Source organism: Filicampus tigris, chromosome 15 (assembly GCF_054856515.1).
Source record: "Filicampus tigris isolate MCC_2025a chromosome 15, RoL_Ftig_1.0, whole genome shotgun sequence".
Lineage (NCBI taxonomy): Eukaryota > Metazoa > Chordata > Actinopteri > Syngnathiformes > Syngnathidae > Filicampus > Filicampus tigris.
The window spans coordinates 8222186-8248309 of record NC_141231.1 but is presented as its reverse complement, the minus strand read 5'-3'; the positions used below and the strand labels follow the sequence as shown (position 1 = coordinate 8248309).

Sequence of the window (26124 nt, the reverse complement as noted above, 5' to 3'; positions counted from 1 at the left end):
AACAATTTATGATACATAGTGGTTAAGAAAAAAACCCCAATATTGACAGTGTTATTCTCACTTTGGATGTCAAAAGGCTTTTGTGGCTCCGGGTGGTTTTTTTTTTCCTTTTTTTCTCTTTTTTTGTGGTTGACTGAGCATTTCAGGGTGCCAAACTCCAAATTCACCTATTTGCAGATTTATTTCTTTTTTTAATTGACTATATTTGTTTGTTTGTTTGTTTGTTTGTTTTATTTTTTGTCGGCAGCTGACCCCCCGTTTTGGGTGGAAAACTGGGCCGGTGCCTGGCCCCCAAAAAGCTGGGGTCCACTGTATAGTAAATCAGTTTTTCTTATTGAAAATCCATTCATCCATTCCAACACCCCCAAAAATACTACAACATATAATGTAAAGACATAAACTGTTTTTTTCTAATTGCAATGGCTTTATGTTGGGCGGCACAGTGATCGACTGGTTAGCACCTCCGCCTCACAGTTCAGAGGTCGTGGGTTCGATCCCGGCTCCGGCCTCCCTGTGTGGAGTTTGCATGTTCTCCCCGTGCCTGCGTGGGTTTTCTCCGGGTACTCCGGTTTCCTCCCACATTCCAAAAACATGCATGTTAAGTTGATTGGACTCTCTAAATTGGCCCTAGGTGTGATTGTGAGTGCTGATGTTTGTCTTTGTGTGCTCTGCGATTGGCTGGCAACCAATTCAGGGTTTCCCCCGCCTACTGCCCGAAGACAGCTGGGATAGGCTCCAGCACGCCCCGCGACCCTTGTGAGGATAAGCGGTATCGATAATGGATGGATGGATGGATGGCTTTATGTTGAGATAAGATGAAAATCACAACAGCATCTGTAGTGTTGAGGAGTTGGAGTCCCTCCTGTGAGTGTTCTCATTTTCTATTTGTGTGTTTGACTGTTTGTTGCACTAGTAACTATGTTGGGGCACTAGTAAGTCAAGGTAACATAGAAGTATTTGTTTAGTATTATTTTATATTAAAACGTGATCACATTCACTTATTATATTTACTGCGTCTGAAGTTCATTCATTTATTATATTTACTGCGTCCGAAGTTCAAGAGGCTGTGCTGGGCCTCTTTTGGACTCCCAGCTGTGTTTAAGCCATAAAAGTTTGCTTTTGTTTCAACTTTTTTTTTTTTTTTGCTGACCTCATTCACTTCTGGATGAAGAAAAATTCTAATCTTAGGAGCTAAATGTCATTGTTGTTTTCTTGAAAAACAACCACAGGCGCAGTAAGAAAACTGTGAAGTGCCCCGTTGGTGTCGTTCATCACTTGTGCTTCTGCGTGTTTCCAAAATGGAGGCTTGAGAAAATAATGGAAATAATCTGTGCCAGGATCAAACTGTCGCCACCATAAAACTTTTAACTGTGCCGTGTTTTTTAAGTAACATTTTTATATTCTGAACTGTCCGACAAATAAGTTCACCATGCTATTACATGCTGAGGAACCACCAACTTTTTTTTTCTGCAAGTGTGTATCTTGTTTTCCTGCAAAAGTTACAATTTTATTAAAATTCTAACATTTTTTTATTGTAATCCCATGACTATTCTCACATCAATACAACTTTCATTTGTATGTAAAAATACAATTTGATTCTCATATGACCTTTTTCTCATGCCATTAAATTACATTACATTTTATTCAAATTCTACATCATTTTAAAGATTAAAAAAATACACTACAGTATTTAGATTGCAATGTTCTTCACAAAATATGTTTTGTTCCTGTAACACTAACATTAAACAACTGTAATATTTTCAGAACATTGCCTTTGTCCTCGTAAGTTTACAGAATTAGATTTTTCCAAATTCTACAATCTAATTTTCATCATACATAATAGCAAGGTGCCCTGTATACACACCATTACAACATTAGAACTGTTTAGTGACTATGCAAAGAAGGCAGGAATCGTCTTAAAACTGGATCATTGCTTATTTTTAATTAAATATCCACAATTTGTTGCCCTCTCTCCCATTAAGAATCATATGACAGCATGTCCATTCCTTTACACCAGTTTAAAATTATGATCTACGTGTGCTTTATGTGTTTTTGCAACAGCATATTTCTACTTTACAGCATGTTTCTGTAGGTTTTATCATCTCGGATGTTTCACTGCATGACCACTTTAATTTAGGTAGCGTAAACTTCGTCCTTTGAGGTGACATCCAACCTCGTTTTAGTTGTTAAAGTTACTGCTGCTTTGGCAATTAAATACACTACGTAGGTTTTAGTGTTGTGCCATGACGTCATTGTATCGCACCGGGGATGCCCCCAAAAGTATGGAGAGTCACAGTACCCCTCTGAACCCACTAGGTAGCAGTCCTCGCTCACAACAAACTGGATGGTGACGTCTCAGCACCACACAAAGCAATTTCAAGCACTTTCAAACTGGGGTACAGAGAGACACAGGTATCCATGTGCTGTTAATGTGGAGTTTGCAAAATAATTGGCAATAATTGAATTATGTTGTATCGTTTTTGCATAAAGTGCATAAATACAACTGGGGACCTGCGTGTCAGTAAAACAATCCAAAAACGTAGGCATGAAAAAGCCAATTGGTCAATGCTACTTAAATAGAAAGTCAAATCAAACATATTTTTTCAAGAATATGTTCTATGCAGGCCCACTAGTTGAAACCTGGCATTCTGATTAATGTTTCATTAATGGAATAAGCAGCAAAATCCATCCGTTTTCAGCCATCTCAGGAGGTGGCCATTTTGTCATTTCTGTCCACTGAAAATGACATCATAAACGCTCAGGGCTCATGGCTCAGCTTCAGAAAACAGGTGAGCTGTGATTAGTCATATACTATACTAACTATATTCCACAAACGCAATATTAATCTGAATGCTTTGTTTTAACTAGTGAGCCTGCATAGAACATACCCTTCAAAAAATATATGTTTGGGTTGACTTCCGCTTTAAGCTTTGCGCCATTTTGCCGCTCTAATACAGTGTGTTCTCCATCTAGTGTGGTACATGAAAAAAATCTCCCTTTTTTTAAGCACTAAATGTCATGATACACATTGAAAAACTCAAGATGTGTCCATCTCAGACTTGTTTTTTTTTTCATGTCATTGTTTTTGTACTGAAACTCTTCCAGGGTTTTTAGCGTTAAAATTAGAAAATACAGGCACTATAGCCATGTAATTTACACCAATTGAACGTTAACTTTAAACCTAATACATATCAACGTGGAGGACGATTTATAAAAATGTATTTTCATGTAATTGCCAGGTGATGCAAATGTCACCAATTTGAATGGCCCATACAAGCATTACCAAAGAATGTGGGATTCCTCTGTTTGACACATTTGATTTATCTAATAGTAAACAATACATTTACATTGGCTTGTGCAGGGTAAAATGAAAAATCCACGCAGCTACGCTACATGCATGACTTCTCTTATTTAGAAAGGACAGTATTGATTTATGATCTGTTATGCAACCGTGTGTAGGTGTGTGTAAGTGTAGTGTGTGTGTGTGCCTGCACCCCTGCAGCTCTGTTACTGTCACTACATTGCTACTTTGTTTTAGCAGCAGAAAACATAACATAACATTGTGTAATATGAAGTAAAAATAAGATATTACTCTGAGATTTGGCAAAATATTTGCACATTTTGGATTAATTTGTAGCTTTCTGATCTTTAAAAACAATCTTTTTCAACCAATACCGCATCAGTTGAAAATCACGTGATAGGCCCGATTTCAGATCACGTGATGCGATCGGGACATCCCTATTATTTGGTCGTATGTGGTTATACAACTTGGCAACTTGCTCTCGGTTGTCAGCTGACATTATCGCGACAATGGCATCACCGTAATGATCAACACTATCGGCCTTTTCCAAGTCGTCTTTATCTGTGTAAACAAGCGACAAAACATGACATCACTGTTTGCGCGTCGTTCTTTTGTGGCCGTAATGAGCCCATTTTCCGAGCATGCGTTTGATTAAAATGGCGCCCCCATCCAAAATTGATGAATACCCCCCCCCCCCCCCCGCAAGCTTATCTTGTTAGAGGAAAGTTGGCACTTCATTTCCCTCTGCGAAAATCTCTTGTGGAAGTAATTAATCGAGGGTAAGCCTTAAAAGATTCCAAATATTTACTGAAGTGGACCCTTGGATCCTAATTATATCTCCCCACCACCACCACCACCACCTCCCCTCGTTATTTAGCCCCCACCGCCGGAAAAAGATGCACCCCTTGAATAGGAGAAAATTAGTGTTACCCAATTCATTAATGAATGTGTTTAGCGTGGGCGGCAAATTAAGCGCCCCAAAAATCCTCCATTCAGGGAAGATTATCATGTACAAAGAAAAAAAGAAAAATACATTGTTGCGGCTAGGAGACAGTGCAAATGCACTTCTAATGAGGTGAAAGGCATCCCCTTAACATCCATCCACCCCCTCCCCTTGTTGAAGGAAGTATGGAGAGAGTGGAGGCGGACAATAATAAGAGATTGCCAACAGGTAAAAGAGGGTTGAATGGCTCTCTTTCTGGGACTCCTGGGGGGCCCGGGGGCCCTGCCAGCACAACAACACTTGGCCCCGGAGAGAATCGCCCCACTCCCCACCCACCTCATGTTGTGAATGGCAAAGTTTTGTAACACTGGACTGGTGCACACACACACGCACACATACACTCATTGAGTTATCTTTACTCTGGCTTTGTCTCGTCTAATTGGAGCTGATGAGGCCCCTAATTGGTTGCTTTTTCACAAGGCCCGCCCACTTCAAGCCATGGCGAGCAGGAGCGGAGTTAATGAGAGGCCTGAAGAGTAAAAAAAGAAATCTGTTTCGGCAAATGGAAGAAAGAGAAAGTTGAGGGTATCTTTTTTGAAAAGACCAGGCGGGGCACACTAAAAGGAGGTGGGTGGGGGCAACACCCCCCACCACACTTGTGCGCATAAAAGGGGAGGGTGGGGGGTTTGTATGCTATTGTCGCCGTTGCTTAAATAATGAGAGAGAAGGTCGCTCCTGAAATGAATGTGCCAAAGTCCGATGAGTGGTCTAACCCACTCCAGGCCGGACCACACCGGACCTCGCTGGAGCGAAGCCCCCTCAAAGGTGGGACCCTTGGGCATTGTGAGGATGGAGCATGTGCGACACTCAGCCACTTTCATGGGGCTAATCTTTTTTGTGTGTGTGTGTTTTCCTCTATAGAAACACCAGGAAAAAAAATTGAATTTCCTCATCGTACTGTACTGTATTTCGTTAAACATTCCGATACACAAAAAGCTACGTCGAGATTGAAGGAAGATGATAGTGGTATTTGATCCATTTGTATCAATAATGTATGAGAGCTCGGGACATGATACATCGCAATATCAATACCCCTCGAAAGTGCTGGCTTTGAAACAATGTTGTGCTGCCATTATCAGAATTACATGCAAGTGAATCACAGAGTAACTCCTGATAAAATAGGACATTCTATTTTACAAACGTTACCGGTCATCACATTAAGCATGCCAAAATTAAGACAACCCCATCACGATACAGAGATTGTGTTATATAATGGGATATCTTGGTAGAAAACCATGTACAACACCTGTTGTATGTGACTGAATCTCAGTGTAATTGAGTTGATGATATATAATCACAGTATTTTGCCAACTATACTGATAATAGAAATAGTAAAAATATATTGAACAAAAACTATGTACAACACCTCCCGATGTTTGTTTCATGTGTTTGTCCATAGTTCATGTGGAATGATGTGACTGTGGTCTGTAGTTGCTGAGATGTCAAGGTCGAAGTTGGATCCTTTAAAAGGGAAGTCAACCCAAACATATTTTTTTTCAAGAATATGTTCTATGCAGGCCCACTAGTCGAACATGGCATTCGGACTGATATTGTGTTTGTGGAATATGAGTTCAGCGGCAAAATCCACCTGTTCTTAGCCATCTCAGTAGGTGTCATTCTGTCGACTGAAAATGACATCAAAACTACTCAGGGCTCAGATAACAACCAATCATGGTTCAGCTTCGGAAAATAGTAGAGCTGTGATTGGTTGTTACCTGAGCTACCGGTGTAAGTCTGTCAGTACGCATTTTTAATCATAATGGTGCTACAGTGCCATGGGCTAACGTTACAGAGCGCTACATTAAAGTCATTGATGAGAACATCAATAGGACCTAAATGAGAAGCAAAAAAAGAAATAGCTGTGGGTTATATTTCAAGAGAGTAGTAGTTAAAGCACAAATATTGCAGCTGCTTGGTTGGAGCGACGGTAGTGAGCCAAGACCTTCAATTTGATCAAAAAGGGTTCAGACATCGAGGTATGCGGGAGAACCATTATTTTGGACGTTATGATTGATGGGATATAACATTAAAACTATTACCATGATTATGGTAATACAGTACATATACTGTATTAGCTGTGTGAAGTCAAAAATATCAAATATTGTCTGAAATGCTGTGCTAAGACATTTAGATGGGTATTTCAGCCATGTTTAATACATTATCGGCGTGGGTCACCAGGTCAGCAACAAATTTAGAGAATGCTTCGAAAAACGCAAAAAACAGCCGAGGGTAATATTTTAGACAGCACAGTAGTTAAAGCACTAGTTTTACGGCTACTTTGGCATTGGTTGTGGTTGGGGCAAAGGCAGTGGGCCAAGACCTCAAATGTTACTACCGTTAAGTAGTGGTGAGACATAGCAAAGTGGTATGAGACAACCATCACATTGGACGTCGTTACGTTATTTTATACAGTATATTGGTTCACACATGACACGTTGACAACAAGAGCATATAATTGACTGGCCAAATATTTGCGCTAGTTACCAGGATGAGCTTTTCACTGGCACCGCTGACCCATTAACGTCCAGCAGGTTGTCATTGTGCGTGGCTAAATTGATCCGTTAGCATGGCTTTTGTCATTTTAACTCCTGTGTTTGCCCTCAAAGGAGTGCAGGTTTATCTCCCTAATGAGGATCTCGGTCACAAAGGCACAGAGGACTCTTATTTATTTTATTCTCTATGTTCACTGAGCTTTTAAACTGCACTTCCAAGAGTTGACAAATTATGACATCCAATACAATACAAAACATTTGGCCTCTACAAAGTGTGTGTGTGTTTTTTTAAATTTATATATTAAAAATATTTGAGCAAGTGTACAAATATAAAAAGCTGGAGATAATTGGACAATTACAATGTAATTTTAATCATTAAAAAAAATGTGTGTTTCTTAACATAACTAATATGGGAGGGTACCATTAGCAACCAATGTACCAATTATTACACCAGCCCAATTGTTGTGTTCCGTTTGTGTAAAGGGACAAGAGCTTTTGTTTCATGATTTAAAAAAAAAACAAAAAAACACATCTGCCATGCATGTTGATGGATTTTGTGGATAAACAAAATCTTGGCGTTTAACATGAAATGACACCGGCAGAGCACATGAAACCTTATCAGTCTAAAGCCTCACAGATCACTTCTTGCCATTTGCTGATCATGCGACAGAAGAGTCAAAATCCCCAGATTAACGTTGCCACAATAGCTGTGCCGGGGGGGCACAACAAGAGTGGAAGGCCACTGGGGCCCTCTCGGTCCACGGGGGTGGAACCAGTGAAAGTCAACAGAAAGTGAATGGTGTCTCAATTCCTTGTTTCTCTCGCTGAGGCTTTCACCACCCAAAGCGGACCCAAAAATTACTGTAAGAAATAAATATTTTTACATTTTGACTATTTCAATAATGATGCTCGTTTTTTGTTGTTTTTGTTAATCAATATAATCTTTCAGGTTTATTTTTTTAGGAAACGATGCTACCACACGTTCTACAGCAGCAGGACAAAGCATTTTGCCAAAAATCATTGGTGACCCTGCTTGATAGCATGGTGTCCATAAACCATGGGACATGGATTTAACCAATGACGGAGCAGTGCAGTGAGCTCAAAGAGTGTCCAGACTTTGTCCATGTCTTTGCTGCCCCGTGTTCAAAGTCAGATGGAAAAATGGATGGATGGACTATGTGAAGTTTTTTTCCTATTTCTGTATAGTTTTCTTATTCAAAATGTTACAGTGGCTTAATACAATAATACATATAGATATACTTTTTATGAATAACATTTCTGCCTCGATTTAGATGAACACTGGCCTACTCTACGCTACTGTATTTATATGTTGTAGTATCATTATGGCGGTACGTGGAGAGTTCAGTATATTTTGAGGTGGTGTAAAAAGTTTGAGAACCACTGCTGGTAACTATTCATGTGGAAACTGTCACTTTCAATTTAGCTGAGGGCGGTTCAACTGATTTTGTTTTTCGGGGGTGGAGTTGTGAGCTGTGTCACCTTGTCCTCTGTCCCATGATGTATTGACATTACCACAGTAGTACTCTCAGTCAACTCGCTGTGTTGGCTCAGCTCAAATCAACGTGTCGTGTCACATCCTCGGAGGCCCCTCGCAGCATCTGTGTGTGTGTCAGCGAGAGCCGTGGACCAATGAGAAGGCGCCTTGTTGGCCTCCAGGCAATCCCGTCATGCTTGTGTGCTGCAGCACTGAGCGCTACGTCAGCACTGACACGGAAACATGGCGGTGCCCGGAGGAGCAACACGGCGGCGGCGGCGGAGGGCTTCGACCTCGGCGGCAGCAAGGATGTTCGTCGCTCTTCTCGCAGGGCTGTTGTATCATAGCGGCGTCGCCCAAGTGAGGGCCGACGACAACGACGCCGTCGCGAAGACGCCGGACCCGGCGGACGCGGCTCCCCACCGCCGCTTCGAGTACAAGTACAGCTTTAAGGGGCCCCATCTGGTCCAGGCGGATGGCACGATCCCCTTCTGGATACACTTGGGCAGTAAGTCCAGATGTCAACGTCACCCACAGTAACTTGTAACTGCCCCGAGCTAGCGGCGCTAACAGCAACACTGAAGCCTACAGTGATTAAAACCTCCCAGTTAACATGCGCCTTTGACAACTGTCACTGAATGAGTCAACGAATGAGTTAAACGTGTCAAGGAATTAAATTTAAAAGTTGAACATTCATAAGTTGCATCACAAGCTCAGCGTCATACAGCTGATAGTGGACTCTACTGTGCAGCTCCAATTCATCAAGTACAGTACTGATAAGGTTAAGGTGCAGTTTGATGCAGATAAACGAAAGGTGCTGTGTTTTTGCTCAATTATGCATCTATGCAGTTGAAAATAGATTCCCATTTGCATTGCCAAAACAAAAGCAATTACAAATGAAGACACTTATGACAAAGTGTATTGTACTATGTGATGTACACAGACTGTACACAAAATAAAGCATGTACATATATAAACACTCAAAATGGGAATGCTACTATGAATAACAATACAATCATAAAGAACTAGACCAAATCTTCATCTCTAATCGAAATACCCTATTGTTTCCTTCACCCAACCCTAAACTGTTAATAAATGAGAGAGAACATTCCAATGTACAGCCACCATGGTACAGTTGTAAATTGCATGTCATGATGTATGACAGGACGTGAAATCTCATTCAGTCATTGCCGTGTTTCACACATCAGTCGTCTGTGTAGCAGAATTGCGATTGCAACGATGTCCACTTTATGCTCTATAAAATTTTGTATTAGGTGGTGGACTAAAATAACACAGCAGGATTAGAGCTCAAAGGCTCCTCCAATTCCATTTCAAATTTGACAATAATGCGACAGAAAATTAGTATTTTACACAAGTTTTACTAAGGGGATGTCCAGGCGAACCAAAAGTGTGCCATTTGGGTGATCCCATTGCAACCATGTTCACATACGTCGGGGAAAAGGCTGCTATTGTGGAATGCTTCAACAATCATGAGTTCTAATGAAAAGTAAGACTTGGCGCGATCATATCCTACAACCAGATTTTAAAAAACGCAGAAAAATCAAAGAGGGTGACGCGATATTACGTGCACTCTGTCGCACAGCCCTGTGTCGCTGGGCTTTGAAAGTGTGTGTTACGCAAGTTACGCACTGTGTTTGTTTTTGTTGAAAACAGTTTCCATGGTTTTGTTTTGAAGAATTTCATTGGCCATTGAATGTGTCAATCACCAGTTTAGCAAGTTTGGTTGTGACTGTAAACATAACTGACGAATCATCCATATACAGGGGTGGTACTATTTACGCATGGAATATGTTCATTGGCTGTTGTTGAACTCTGACATGGGAAACATTAGTTTATTGGATCAAGTAAGCAATCAATCAAACTAAGGTCCAGCCTATGTTTTGAAAGCTCGTGTTGCTAAATCCGTCGAAGGTAACTCAATCTACGATGAAAAATATGTACATATGTAATATGTACATGTATCTGATAGCAACCTGTAACAGTTAGCAGTAGCTAATAACGTGGCTTTAAGGATATCAGGCTTGTTGTGGACTAACTATATTACTGGAATACTTTTACTGGACCCTTGTTATGATCATTGATGATGGATTATGAAATTGTGTCGGACATTTGAGGATGAAATGGTGAGTTGCACATTTTTTGTGTGTTAGCGATTGTTTTGACTTAAATACTCGCTGAGCCTGCAGATATGATTGTATCTTATAATGTTTGGTATCATTCGAATCTGCGGAAACTCAGTTTTTGAACAATTTTTTTCACCATATATAACATGCCCAGGAATGCTTTGAAGTTGTTCAGTATCTAGTGAATGTCCCACACACCCACCCGTGGGTGGATGGAATGGCAATGGCTTGGTCTTCACCAATTACCCGCACACCTCTCGCAAACAGTGCACATTTGTCAGAACTTGTATACATTGTCGTATTTAAACTAAAACAATAAGGAATCACAGAAACAAAAGATTTACGTTCATGATCGAGCTGGTACACGCCCATTTGATACATCGCTGTGAAGGAGCTAAAAGATCTCTGCAAAGGAAATATTTGTTTCCACGTCAATAGCTTATGCGTGGAACCTACTCGATAATTGATCCGTGCCCCTTGATACACATTTAAGACAATTCTCAAGTCAGAATAAGCGGTTCAGAGAATGAATGATTGAAAAACGCTCCTTAACATGGCTGCTTGAGAACAATTTCCAGGTCGTAGTTAAAGCATCATGGAGCTAGGAATGGTGCAATTAAAAGAAATTATATCCACCCTATATGTCATGTCAAACTCATGCGAAATGTTCATACGAAACGTTATTCAACTCTGGAAATATAGACGCCATGTTTGGTGTGAAAATCAGTCACCACTACTAAGTCGTTGTACCAAATGTTGTGAAAAATCTCATTCCTAAGGTGCTTTAGCCAATATAAAATATAGCAGCCGTTCGTTGTGTTTACGTTTCAAAAATCACAATGACGTAATGTAAGGTATAACTTGCATGGCGTGACTTGAGAAAAATCATGAGAGACCTCATACATACACTGGTTTTGTCTTGTATTAAATCTCGTCACCATATTTTGCGCGTATATGACATGACATGGGAAACGTCATTGACATTTAAGTTAACCCTCAAAAGTGCTAACCATGTTTGGCCCAAGGATGAGAAACCTCATTCTAACCTTAAAGGAAAAGAGTAGCATGCAAGTGTTTGGTCCAATTTAAAAAATATTAGTAAAACATTACTACGCTATATTCACCACCACATTTGGGGCCCAATTTACAAAATGGTTGTGCATGCAAAAGTGGGCGTAAGTTGATGTGATTTTTCCAACATGAGAGGTTTGCGTCTTTAAATGGCATGTCTGATAGGCATTTTCAACCCAGCGGTGCTTTTTACTTATTAATTGATTACTAATATGTTTGTTTGTCTCATGGACGAAAGCTTCCAATTCCATCATGTCAGACTTCATTTTTTGGGGGAGTTTAGTGAATCAGGTGCCTTTGTGTTTGGATGTGATAATCACACGGTAATGATGCAAGTTCTTCAGTAGTTTTATGACATGGCATGCGAAACCTCATGTATAAGGTGCTTTTATTAAGGTTTAACTCTCATCTCTATGGTAGATGCCATCCCCAGTACGGACCAGGTGCGCATCGCGCCATCCCTCAAGAGTCAGCGGGGGTCTTTATGGTCCAAAAACAAGGCGTCCTTCGAACACTGGGAAGCCGAGGTGACATTCCGGGTTTCCGGAAGAAGTCGAATAGGAGCGGACGGCTTGGTAAGAAAAAGCTAACAGGGGCACTTGTTTACCTTCAGAATAATTTGATCTCATTAAATTTCGGCATCGATAACCGGGAATCGAGTGGAACCGGGACCTTCATTCAGGCTCTCCCGGAATCGTTCAGATTTTAGAATGTCGGTGCTAAGTTTCGATTGGTAGTTATCCGCGCAGAAGAAGCACAAACGAAATAGGACGAATACAAAATGTGTGCGCACGTCGCGCAGCTCCTCCTGCCGCCGAAGCTACGACGCGAGTGCACGGCAGCTCGCCCACACTGGCTGCTTCTCCCTCGCAGCCCCTTCGCTTGCTTCGTGCCGGCAAACGCGAGCCGCGTGGGCAGCGACTCTAGACATGGTTGGGCATCGTTTGAATTTGGACGATTCCGGTTCTTTGATTTGATTCCGGTTCCTCACGATTCTCGATTCAGATTCTTATAAAAAAAAAGTGTTCTTTTTGGACAAATCACATGAACTTCTCTGTTCTTTAATTTCATAAACTTCTAACTATTTTGTGAACTTCACCATGAATTACTCAAAGGGCTGTTTTTAACCAGTATATTTATTTTAATACACTTTTTTGTATTATTTAGTATTATTTTTCACAAGAGCTTTATTTTTGAGAAGTTCAAGACAATACAATAATGCAGCTGTTACAGAAAGCATGCTATGAACACCAATTTATTGGCTAACCTTGTCTTTCTTGAGAAAGAAAAAATATATGGATAACGATCCTGATCATTTGAATCAGGTAGATTGCAGCAGGATGACATAAAAAACATGCCCTCGAGGACCGGAATTGCCCACCCCTGATTTAGAGCATTCAGTTAACCTACTGCATGTTTTTGGACTGTGGGAGTAAAGCGGAGTACTGGGTGAACAACAACAAAGGCACAGGGAGAACGTGTAAACTCCACACAGGAAGTGCAGAACCCAAATTTGAATCCTTTTTACTCACTGCCAACCCTCCTGTTTCAATGCATATTTGGACTCTATAGCCATCAAAGATAGTGAATGTGAATGAGTTGAATCAAATTGGACCAGAGTTGCCTAATTTGCATGCGCTCTCCCTGGGCTGGACAAAAAATTAAATAACCACAGAACAATTAATTACGCAACAGAAAATCAAGTCTAAATAGAATAGAAAAATAAGACTTTTTGTCATTGTACGGTGAAGCTGCAATCATTAAATATAAATCACAAGCATAGTTGAGGTCAAGCAAGTCGTTTCTATTTTTCCTGAACTGGATGTGCGAGGTACCCCTGGTACCCCTCAGCTGCCTCTGAAGTCCTACAGGCCAAAAAGACCAGATGGGACTCCTTCGTCTGCTTGACTGCATCCCTTACTGCTAGTCTCCAGCAACGGGTTCAGGGATTGCCCGTTGTATGTGAAGGCCCCTTCACATACCAACACGAAGGTGGTAGTTTTAAAAGACGCCCTGGCTAATTCCGAAAAGGATAACGCACTCACGAGGAAGCATCTTTATCTTAAATTAAAAAGAACAATAGGTCTCTGCTTTCAGTGACGGCATCGAGTCATGTGGAATGGTGTTTAGCCGGCGGAACACAATGACGGCATAAGAAAAAGCGCAAGCAAACGCAGGAGTGGCGAGTTCAAATAGCCCGAAGGCAGAAGGTTCTTCAATGGTTGGTTGCCTTACAGGTTGTGTGAGAATACATCGTCTGTTGTTTGTAGTTGACGACAAACAAGTGTAGCGTGTTTCTACCCAGAATAATTCACTAGTTATGGTACGAAGTTTATGGTGAATCATCAATTTTGTGTCTCAGGCGTCTTTGGGAAGGGGTGTTCAGCAATTCCTGACATATTTTTGAACTTGAGACGTCAACACGGCCCAAAAGTGTATCTATTTCTTTTACTGCGGCAAAATTAGGACAATTTAGTTTGTTACTTTTGTTCCAATCACAAAAGCCTTTTTCTTAGCCAAAGGCTTGAACTCTGTCTCCTTTTGTATCAACAGGCCATCTGGTTCACTGAAGCTCAAGGCCGCCTTGGGCCCGCGTACGGCGCCTCTGACAAGTGGAACGGAGTTGGGATTTTCTTCGACTCCTTCGACAATGACGGAAAGGTCGGTGTCAATTCCACAGATTCGTTTCGGATGAGTGTCTTATGAGTTATTCAACATTCCACTTGCTAGTTTGGAACATTCCTCTTTGCTAGTTCAGAATACTAGCAAGCTATGGCTAATGCTAGGAGAAGCAAATTATTATAATTGCAAGAGGGCCAATTTGAATTGTTAGTCACTCGTGTTCTTTTTAAATGTTGCTCCCAAAACTGGAAAGCTGTCAAGGCTGACTTTACAAAATAACAGGTCTTAACAAAAAGGTTGATTTACAGAGATAGATATTCTGTCCCAGGGATGGAACGGACTGACGCCAATTCTGTGGACGGATGGGCGGAGGACGAGAAGTCTTTTAAAAAGGAAGCAAGGAAGGAAATGGGTTTTCGTCCGTCCTTATATTCGTGCCGAACCGGGTGAAGTACAGACTGCCGTGTTGTGTTGGGTTCTTTTAAAAAGAAAGAACTCTGTTTTCTTCCATGATACCACAGAGCAGCCATGACTACGCCTACACAACACTGTAGAGTGCCCTTTTTCATGTGTGTTCCCTCCCTGCAGTATTGTTCTCACAGGCATAGTCTGCCCCATTTCACTGACGAGGAAAAAAGTGCACAGCAATTTTGTTTTGCTAACTAACTGTTAACATTGAGTACAAACTTTATCCCTTTGCATGCGAACTATGTCCTTGTCTTGGACATCTCTGGGCTGTAAAAATCTATCAAAGCCTGATGGGTCATGTAAATAAAAAAAATTTGGGTGGGGGCGGCAGACCGACGGAATGTAAGGACTGAAGCGCTTTAAGAGGACGAGGACAGACGGGCTCCGACGACAATTATTTTTATGAGCAAGGACGGAGGGAAGGGGACAAAAGCGTACTCAGGTCACGGACGGACGACGGACGTGCAAAAAACGGTAAAGTGCCCAGCTCTGTTGCTTTACTCAAAGATGATTATTTACGTTGTTTGCTTCACCCGCCCTTATGACAAACAAATAGTCAATAGGTCATACTTGATCATGTTTAGCTAAGTGATTTTTTCAATGTATTTGTTCACGATTAGCATGTTTTGTGTCCCCTCCAGAAAAATAACCCGGTTATCGTGGTTGTGGGAAACAACGGCAGAATTTCTTATGACCACAAACAGTAAGTAAGCACTTCCATTGCTCTGATGTCGCCACCTCACATTTGAGCAACTTAAAAGATTAGAAAATATGATTATATTTGCTGGAAAGTAAATAATCCCCTATCTTTCCCTAATCTCCTGCAGACCAGTGAAAGCTTGAAATGACTTTTTTTCCACACCGCCGTTGCACAGTTTGTCTTGGAATCTGCACTGTTTACGCAAGCAGATACTTGGCAATGTTTTTCACGTACAGTGTTTAATCAACATGGGGTCATGTGTGCATAAAAAAACTATGACGCAATATACAGTAATGCGTTGTTATCGAGTTTCATTTATTTTCTAATATGATAATGTATTGTGTTCTTCAAAAAACGGTTTGTATGTTTTGGATTTTACTCTTTCAATCATTATCTATTGTGTATGCTTTGTGTTCAAGACCATTTCAACAAATGTAAGAAGTAGGGGTAGAAATTTCAGATTTACTCACTATATAACTTTACATGGAAGCGGAAATCTGGTTCGAACACATGATTTTCAGCCGATCGTGATCGGCTGAACAAGATCGGATTCTTGAATTTCTAAAGTCAAGAATAAAATATTATAATGTATTTTTGTTTAAATTACTAAGATCATTAAGACAATTTGAATGCATTATTTTTTCTTCGTAATGCATTGATGAGATATCAGATCGAGACTCTGTATCGGCAGATGCTTGAAAACAAATGATTCGGACTCCGACTTGGGTGCCAAAGCTGTTATTGGACAACTCCGATTTTTACGATACTTTACTTGCAATTATATCATGATTCAGTGGTTACATGCTAATTTATTCAGTATATTGTTGAAAAAACATCTATGATACAGCAAACATGGTACTGTTTATTAAAGAAAAACAAATTAAAAAAAATACCATAACCCATTACTGATTCCCACCTTGGTGGAGACCACAGCAGTGATGCTGTAAATTGTGTTGGCAGAGACGGCAGCACACAAGCCTTGGGCACGTGTCTGCGAGACTTCCGCAACAAGCCGTATCCCGTCAGAGCCAAAGTGACGTACTACAAAAAGACGCTGACGGTACGTCACAATGCACTTTTGTTTGAGGGGCATGCTTGGCCCACTTCCTGTCAATGTTGGCTGTAATGCTCGGCAGGTAATGATCAACAACGGATTCACTCCCGACAAAGACGACTTTGAGTTCTGCACCAGGGTGGAAAACATGATCATCCCCACTGAGGGCTTCTTCGGCATCTCTGCTGCGACTGGCGGAGTAGCAGGTATTCTATGGTGAAAAAAGGGTTTCAAATGTGACTTGCAGGGACCGGTTCGCCAATTAGGGTATCGGGCCTGTGTTAGGGCTTCATACAAGGGCTAAGGCTTCTGGCTAGAGTGTTTTAAATTTTAGTTAAGATTAGGGAAACTAGCGTTTCAAGTTAGATTTTCAAATTGTGGGGTTCAAGGCTTGGTTCGGGTTTCAAGTCAGGGTTATGGTTTCAATATAGGTTTTCCCATTAGAGTTTGAAGCCTCAACACTTCAGATTAACTTTTCAAGACAGGGTTAGGGTTTTCAAATTATGATTTTGTGAAATTAACTGAGGCTTGACCTTACTTTTGGGTTTTGAAATAAGGCCAAAGCAAGTGTTTTCAAACAAGGGTTAGCTTTTGACATGCTATTTCTTGGTCAATGTTTTACGTTAGTGTTTCAAAAATAAGGCTTGTAATCAGGGGTTATGGTTTTAAAATAGTTTAATCTAGGGTTAGGGTTTCCAATTAGGGTTTCAAGACATGGTTAGTGTTTGAAACTAGGATTTCAAGTCAAATTAGGGTTTCAAACAAGCGTTTGGGTTTCAAATGCTATTTAGAAACCAGAGAAATTGTTTCAAGTTAAGGCTTAAAGTTTGGCTACACATGGTTTTCATAATAGCACAACTGTATTAATATCTCAACATTTGTGTCCAATTGTGCACCTTATTTTCCTCATTGAGTCAAAATTATTATTATTATTTTTTTTTACATCAGCCCATTTAGGCAGTAAATTAGTGTTACTGTGCCCTAAGCTATTTTCTACACACGATTATATTGTTTGAAAACTCCGGCCTTGTTGGATAGCAATAGTTATTCCGCATAACATTGTCGTTGTTTTAATTTTATTTCGGCCATTTGAATTAATATTCCTTTTTTGTGTCTTCTCTCCACACCAGATGACCACGACGTCTTGTCCTTCTTGTTATTCCAACTCACAGAACCGAGCCAGACGCCGGTAAGTTCCATTTGCTCAAACTCCTTTTCCAAATCCCTATGATTGTGTGCAGATGAATCAGTCCAAGCCTCTTCTGAAATCACTCAAGCTTTTTTTTTTTTTTTTTTTTTCTGTGCTGGCCCTCTTGAAGCCCCTACCAGAAGCGGAGATTCCTAAAGAAGACAAGGACAAGTACCAGGAGGAATTCCACAACTTCCAGCAAGAGCTCGATAAAAAGAAAGAGGAGTTCCAGAAAGAGCACCCTGACGTCCATGGAGAGCCAAGTTAGTGCTGTGGTGGCTAACGGCACTTTTGGATGTTGTTATACCTAAAATTAGAAACATATTCTCGTAAAATAGGTTCTCATAGTCATATGACTTCTTTCTCATATTATTAGGGCTTTGTCTCGTAAAATTCAGACTTTTTGACTATTCTCGTAAGTTTAAGATGCCATAGATACAGTAGCTTGCGAAATTATTCGGTCGAAAGGTCAGAAAGTTCAAGGAAAAACCTGAATACTTTCGCAAGCCACTGTATTCATGACTTTTTCTCGTCATTTTATGACTTGTATCTCATAACATTTTTTTAATGACTTTATTCCTTCATGGTGATCTTGTAAAATATTTTCTCATCATAATTACAAAATTTACAACTATTCAGCTAGCATTGCAACTCTGTAGATATTACCCCAAAGATCTTTTCTTAACATTACAACTTTTGTTCTTAAAAATTCTGTAGTTGTTTCTCCTAACAAAATTGTTCTTATCATATTATGACTGTATTCTTGTCACATTATGGCTATATATGCTTGTAAATTTTAAACTATATATTGTAATGATGTGACTATTCTTGTAAGATTAAGATATGATTCTCATATTCAGACCAATTTATTATAAGTACTTTTGTTTTTACTTCATTCTCAGTATGAGAATTAACTTAAATGTACTCGGTTTACAAAAATTTCTTTTACAAAACCCTTTTTCTTGTAACATGATTTCATAATCATTGCATGACTTCAGCATAAAATTAAAAATTTTTTTCCATGAAATTACTTTATTCAAATAATTTTACAACTTTTTGCATGTGTTTTATTACTTCTATTACATAATTTGAAAATGTACTATGATGGTATTCCAACTTTTACATTTTCAAATTCAATCTCAAGTTTTCAACTTTGTAATTTTTTTAACTTTGTGTCTTTTCTCACATCTCAATATCACAATTCGCATGTCACAATTGCAATCTCGTATGACTGACTTTCTAATTATTACTGTAATCTCTAAAGATTGACTCAGTTATAATATGACAACTTGTAAAATTTCAAATGTATGCTTTCGTGAAAATGCAACTTTCTCATATTACAATTTTTTTTCATAAACTTAAATATTGTTTGTGTGTAAAATTCTATTTTATCAGTACTACCTCATTCTTGGAATTTAATCATTTGTGATTTAATTTTTTCCAATGTTTATTTTTATTTTATTTTTTTTTTTTTTTAAATGACTGTTTTAATTTGATTTAAAAAAAATTATTATTCATTCTCGTAAAAGTGATTTTTGGGTCGGGAGGGTAATCCCGTTGCAATTGTTTAGAAAATGTTGACTTGTTGGTTGACCAATATTCGTTTTGTTTTATCATTCATTTTTGTGTTTACGATTTTGAAAACACGGCAACTGAGATAATGAATGATTTTTTTTTTTTTCTGAATTTGTTTCCCAGCAGTTGACGACTTGTACGAGAGTGCAAACGAACGAGAGATCCGTCAGGTGTTTGAAGGTCAGAACCGTATCCACCTGGATATCAAGCAGCTCAACCGGCAGCTGGCCATGATTCTGGATGAACAGCGGCGTTACGTGACCATCGTCACCGATGAGATCTCCAAGAGGGGAGCCAACACTGGCCAGGTGGGTTTCAATATGACATGCTAAAATTGATATGCCATTATTTTCTGAATTTTATGAGTTCTATGGCAACGTTATACAGTTTACCCCATAAAATGTTAATTTTTTTTTTTTGTCTTTGTCTTTTAACTTACAACTTTTTTTCTGGTGATAAATTGTATTCATTCTGATCACATTACAAGTATATTCTCCTGAAAGTCTAATTTCTCTCGGAATATCGAAACTTTATTCTTGTAAAATACGGCTATTTTGTCAACATATAACTTTTTCTCGCAACTTTATCTTGTCTTGTCACTACAACTATATATCCATGACTTTACAAGAATGATAAAACTTTTTCTTGTAAAATGCCTAGTAGAAAAAACTTTAGTACTTAATAAAATTAGTACTTTAGTAAAATTATGACTTTTTCTAGTCTTTTTAATTATTTTTATATTTGTAAAATTAAACCTTTGTTTTTTGCACTATTACTTGCTGTATGAGTAAGCCGAAAATCGCAAAAACGTCATTTTGTAAAATTAGGACCTTTTCTTTGTGTAATATTACAACTTGAGTCTTGAATTATTTTCCCCCCTCAGAATTTGCCTTGTCACATTAACTCATTCACTGCCAGACATTTTCAGACCCTCTTTTATCCAAACGTTTGAAATTAAAAAAAAAAAAATCTAAATAAATTCCTGGGATTGAATGGCTGGACTGTGAAAAGACAAATAAATATGTCAATGGCAGTGAATGACTTCAAATTTCTTCTTGTCACCTGATTTTTTTTTTACTCGTTAAATTACAACTTTATTTTAGTAAAATTATGACTCTTTTAATGCAAACATTTTTATAAAGTAAAATTATCATGTATTTGTTACTTAAGGTTTTTTGTGTAAAATTTCAAATTAAATTATGTTTTGTAATATGACATTCTCTTGTTACATTATAACTAAGTTGTAATTGTAAGATGATTACTTTTCCTGACTAAAATTACAGCTTTACTTTTTTCCATGTAACGTTGCCATTATTTTTTTCCCGCTTCCAGACCCGCCTTACAGGCCTGTTGTTGACACTCAAATCACATTTTTAAACAATCGAAACAAAGTTACTCATGTTATTTTTCCAATGTTAGCTCCTCCTACCATGCTGTTGTTTATTTTAGCTGGACGTGACGAACCACCAGCTGGGCACGATTGTATCCTCCCACCAAGATCTACTCAGAAACCTCAACGAGTTTAGGTGAGTCCCTTTTGTTTTTTTTAACATCCGCTGAAAATCAAAACAAAGGGAAAATGCCGGCAGTTAAACCCCAGAAATCATATTTAATCTCAGGCTGCGCACATCTCAGGTGTCTGACTGGCTGCCCTAGTAATCCCATGATCATGCTTTCATGGCAGACATGAGAAAGTAAGTCTGTTTTTAAAGGTATATGTACAAGGCATGATACGCACAGTAATACCCACCCATTCATAATCCTCTTTAAACTTAAGGGGTCTTATACTACAAAAAAAAAACAACCCAAAAAGTGATTTCTTTGCATTATCGTGACAGCCTGCCTTAAAAAAAACCAAAATACGATAATGTAATATGATGAAGCTTCGGTTGGCTGTTTAATTTTTGTACTGAAAAACTTAATGTGAAAAATAATAGGTCATGAAAAATTGCATGTGCTTATGTGTTGTTGGTCCCACCCTTTCAAATTAACTTGCACCACAGAGGAGTATTAGAGCCACGGGAAAAATATTCAAGAGTGGAAATTAAGTTATACAATGACAAGAGTCAAATTGATATATTACGAGAGAAATTACATTTAGTTTTTTTTCCCAACAAATAGTTCTGTGCGATATAGTCGGTCGGGTTCATCAACATTCGAACATGGACAATTCTCATCTTTTTGGCTGCAAACACCACCAAATAGATTTGAAATGAAACAAACAAGATGTGCTTTAACTGCAGTTTGGCTTTCTTTTTTTTTCTCTAAAAATTACATTCACTTGAGGTGAGGAATTGCAACAGTTTGCCTCCCACTTTTTAAGGGACCTTAAGTAATGGGACAATTGACTGCTCAGTTCATCCATATCCAAGTCTGTTATTCCCACATCATCCAATTTCCAAAGAGCAGACCGACTAAACTTTCACTCGCGTGCCCCAGCAGCAGGAGGAAGGAGCCGTGTACGTGAAGTCAGAATGAGGAAATACAGGCACGCTTGAACGCATGCTACTGTTTCGTGTCTCTCTATACACAAGCAGCCTTCAGCGGCCATTGAAGCCTCATCGCAAAAATATACACTAGACGATTATATTTGAACAGAAAGACTGACTGCCCCATGGATAGTGTTCACAGCCCTGGTCCATCACTCAAATCTGTCCCCCAACTCACTATTGTTCCTCGCCGCGGCCATCGAAGCCCCGCCGCCAAAAATAGACTAATGACGGACTACGGACGAATGACGGATAAAAGAAAGGGGACTCCGATTATGCTTAGTTCTTCCTTCTCTTTTCAAATTTTACCCATCATTCGTCAGCCGTCAGCAAAACAGGCGTCTGTCGGTGACGGATAGACAGACCGGTCCGCCATTTAGGCGGAACGAAAGCCCAGCTCTGGCTCTGGTAGTGCTATTTGCATTTGGAATTTGTTGCCGTCAACACTCAATATGAGATCCTAAAGGCTGTCACCAGCAGTGAATCAAGCCATCGTTACGCTGAAAAATCAAAGCAAACGTCGTGGGGCATAAGCATTGCCTCTAACTCTAACTCTTATGAAGGTCACTTGCTTGCTGAGTTTCATAAATGCGGTCTGTATAGTGTGCATGTGTAACAGATGCCAGCTATGCAAAAAAAAAAAAAAAGTCTTAAGAGTAGTGGTAACTGGTGGGTTAGTAGCCCAGGCACTTAGCTCGCTGGTTAGCGCAATTGACCTTCAACCCGGCGTTACAGCGATAATGGGTGTCCGAGTTTAGGGCGGGAATACGCCGAAAGAGTTTTTGTGTGACACATGTGACGTTAGATACCTCGGACGCTACACTAACATTGTCTGAAAAATGAAAGGAGGTTCATGTTGTTATTGGTGGCGTTATGGCTTTAATCTCGTAACCGAACGTAACACTTTTCTCATAATTTTACACTCGAAAACTGTTGGCTCAAAAATAACCCAATTAAGGGTAAAAAAGACCGCTACTTGGTTCAGGTTGATCCGATGCTAGTTCTTTGTTATTTTAAAAAAATGTGTATATATTTTGGAGCCAACTGTTTTCAGAGTGTACTATTCATTTTCCGTATATTTCAAATAGAACTTTCTTCCTGTTACATTTTTTTTTCTTACAATTTTAGCATTAGCATTTTTATCCTCCTGACTATTCCTTTCCTTTTCGGCGTGGCCCTAATACTCCTTCGTGGAGGCGTGCTGTTTTAATGATTAAATGATGTCTCTTTTTGTGGCCGTCACTGTTTGATTGTGTCTTAATTGGAGCGTGCCATCTGCATCCATGACAAATTAATCACGACGATATTAAAGATTTCACTTTATGTAACATTAATCTGCGTCATGTTATCATAAAAGAAGCAAGCTGTCCATGTGGCCTAAATCCCATGTGCGTACATGATTTATGATTTATTTATTTATATATTTTTTATTATAACGTTGAGCCACTACTCTCAGGTTGGAGGTGTCTCGCCGATCATTTGATTGACGGCAGTAAAAGGCCAGTCCAGCCTGGTGCAACGCGCTAACTGATTTATGGCTCGTGGCTGGATTAGAAAATGGTCATAAATGGGTCACTAGATGAAGATTAGATGCCGGCTTTATTAAACGCTCACTTACTTTCTCAAGGGAGATTTTTTTTTTTTCTATATGAAAACAAATTAGATTTTGTTGATTCGCAAAGAAAAGGCCACGTCTTAGCGGCGTATCAGATTAGGCGTCTTTAAATACATCTGCCGTACACGGCCTCAACACGGTCTTTACTATAAATGACGCTCTGCAGGACTTCCTTTCATTTGTCCATTTTTCCGCCCCCCCTCCTCCATCCTAATCGTCTTAGACGTGTTTTAAGATGATAAGAGAAAGTTACTGCTTACTGCCTGACTCTAATCAACTGCAAGAAATGTCATTTTCTTTTGACTTACTGTGTGACCAAGGCAACCCAATGAAAATACAGGTTTAAAACCTTTTGTCTTTTTTTAATTAAAGTACAGTTAAGTAAAATAGTGTTCATGTCATTAATAACGTCATTTTATAACAATTTATGTAACAATTTTAACATTTTGACATTTCTACATATTTTTTTGCAAAGGCAAAAACAAATGGTATTATTCTCATAACTACATTCTTTTCATAGCATTCCGACGACATTTTTCTTGTAGCGTCACAACTTTTTGGTGGTTGTGTTACTTTCACAGCATTGACTTTTATTAAAATATTACAGTTGCATTTTAATGTTACATTTTCTATTATTATTATTACAACTACTATTATAACCACTTTTTTTCTTGGCGCATTGCACAGTTGTCGTGTAACATTAGAACTTTTTATTGTAACATAATTGTGGTAGCATAACTTTTCTTGTCAAATAAAGGTCATTCTAGAAGAATAGCAACTTTTTTGCAACATAACTTTTTTCTTTTAGCACTGCATCTTTTTTTTTTGTAATGCACATGAACAAATTTGCTGACATTATTGTTCCGACGTGCTAATTCTGTCTGCTAGCATCACAGCTAGTCGTTTCCTTAACCCTTTCAACCCTTGTAATCTGATGTTGGAACATGTTTTTAGAAGGGATTAATTTGGCAATCATGACCTGTTTTATCAGATGGTAATTTTCGGGGTTTCAAACTTTGGCTATACAGATCCTCTGGTGAATAGGGATTAAAAGATTACACAGGAGACATTTTGTATCTCTGGTTGAAAAAAAAAGTGTGATACACCCACTGTGCGTCTTGCTTGCCAACATGAAAATCAGATTCGTATTCTATTTTGGTATTTTGGTTGGCTTTTTTGAATGGCTTTAGATCTCCACAGGAGCACCTTTCTACAAATCCCTATCTAATCTAAATTCGGATCCATTTTTATTGGAGTATTTTGTCTTCATTCTCATTAATTTTTCTAATAAAAATTGCAACTTTTTTTCTCTAACAACTTTTTGTTAACATTGTGGTTTTTCTTTTATTGCGACATTATTTTATTTTGCAAATTATATAATCTTGTAGTATTGCGACTTTTTGTTGCAATATTACAACTTTTACTTTCAATTTGTGGCTATTTTAAAAAAAAAGTCTTATCATTTTGAAACTTATTTTTCTCTCAAAATTGATTTTCTAGTATTCTATTCGACATCTTGTATCATCACAACTTTTTCTTACTTGACCTCTCTGAATATTCCCACTTCATTCTCGTAACATCGCAATTTTTCTTCATTATAATTTGACTTCACGTCATGTTTGCTACCTTGGAATTCTTTTTTTCATATTACGTTCTTTATCTGGGCAGGAATGCCTTCTACGAGTCTCTGAAGCTGATCGGCTCCACCCAGCAGCAGCATCAGCAGCAGGGCGGCGGCGTGGCCTCATACGAGAGCATTCAGCATTTCAACGAGATCAAGGAGCACTTACACACAGTCAGGCGCGACTTGGAGCACCTAGTACAGCGTGGCGCTCAGGTCAGAATGCAAAGTTAGCATTAACATGGTAGCGTTTTTATTGTGCCTGCTAATATGAGGACTCCCTGTAGAATCCTGGTGAAAAGGTCCAAAAGTGCCCTGAGTTTCCGCCCATGCCTTCCTGTTTGTCCACTGTCCATTTTGTCATCTTCATCGTGGTCCAATCGGTTCTGTTCTTGTGTTATATCATGTTCAAGTAAGTTCATATTTTTTTTGTGTACTTATTGAATAAATAGAAATTAAATGACCTACTAATTTGTCATTTTTCTCCACTGCAGAAGCCAACAGGAAGCAGCAGCCAAGAAGTTCTTTTGATTCCCAAAAATTATAATCCAATTAATATGTAAATGAGGGAAAGTCTATTTTGGGTGATTTTTTTTTTTTTTTTTTTTTTTTTTTTTTTTTTTCCCCTGCACAAATTTTCTAAGTTATTGTACCTGGAAGTAAAATATGATTTATGTGCAAGAATATAGTTTTAATGAATTGTTTCCAGAATCTTAATTTGGTGCTGTTTACAACAAGTGACATGCAAAATTAAACCCTAGCAGTATTTTTGCCTGGTCACATCTTTTGGGATTTTGTTTAAAAAAAAAAAAAAAAGAAGGAAAAAAGTCTGCCTTAGTTGTTCCCAGATGTTGCTGACAACAAACCTGTGTCTTTGTTTTTAAATGTGTAATTTTGTATGAATAAAGCTTAAAATTGATACGTCTGCTGAAGTATAAGTACAGTTAGAACAACACAAAAACACATACGTTAGGTACAGTGAAGACTAAATAGTATGTACGTAAATGTCAGTACTAATGCCACCAGTGTCTTTTACAAACAAAACACATATTTTGAAATGTGACATTCACATTATTGTCAATAATAATGCCAAAGAGAAAGCTGGAAAATACACAGTTTACCGTTACCCAGACCCCTTTGTTAAAGGCAAGTCAACCCAAACTTTTTTTTCAAGACTATGTTCTATGCAGGTCCATTAGTTAAAACAAGGCATTCTGATTAATATTGCGTTTGCGGAATATGAGTTAAGCAGCAAAATCCACCCGTTTTTACCCATCTCAGCGGG

At 38.8% G+C, this 26124-nt stretch overlaps 1 protein-coding gene across 2 annotated transcripts; it reads left to right on the top strand.

Annotated features, from left to right (window-relative positions):
• Nucleotides 1-8330: 8330 nt before the first annotated feature.
• Nucleotides 8331-25453, top strand: lman1 (lectin, mannose-binding, 1). Of its 2 annotated transcripts, none has more exons than XM_086054069.1 (13): nt 8331-8799; nt 11927-12081; nt 14060-14167; nt 15238-15299; nt 16257-16356; nt 16433-16556; nt 17481-17539; nt 17670-17802; nt 19241-19422; nt 20564-20640; nt 24887-25055; nt 25127-25251; nt 25334-25453. In XM_086054069.1, exons 1-13 carry the CDS (start codon nt 8535-8537, stop codon nt 25368-25370), a joined length of 1596 nt encoding a protein of 531 aa, XP_085910195.1. In that variant the 5' UTR covers nt 8331-8534; the 3' UTR covers nt 25371-25453. The 2 variants fall into 2 exon arrangements, with proteins under 2 accessions (XP_085910195.1, XP_085910194.1); XM_086054068.1 differs by having other exon boundaries at nt 8332-8799; nt 19238-19422.
• The last annotated feature ends 671 nt before the right edge of the window (nt 25454-26124 follow it).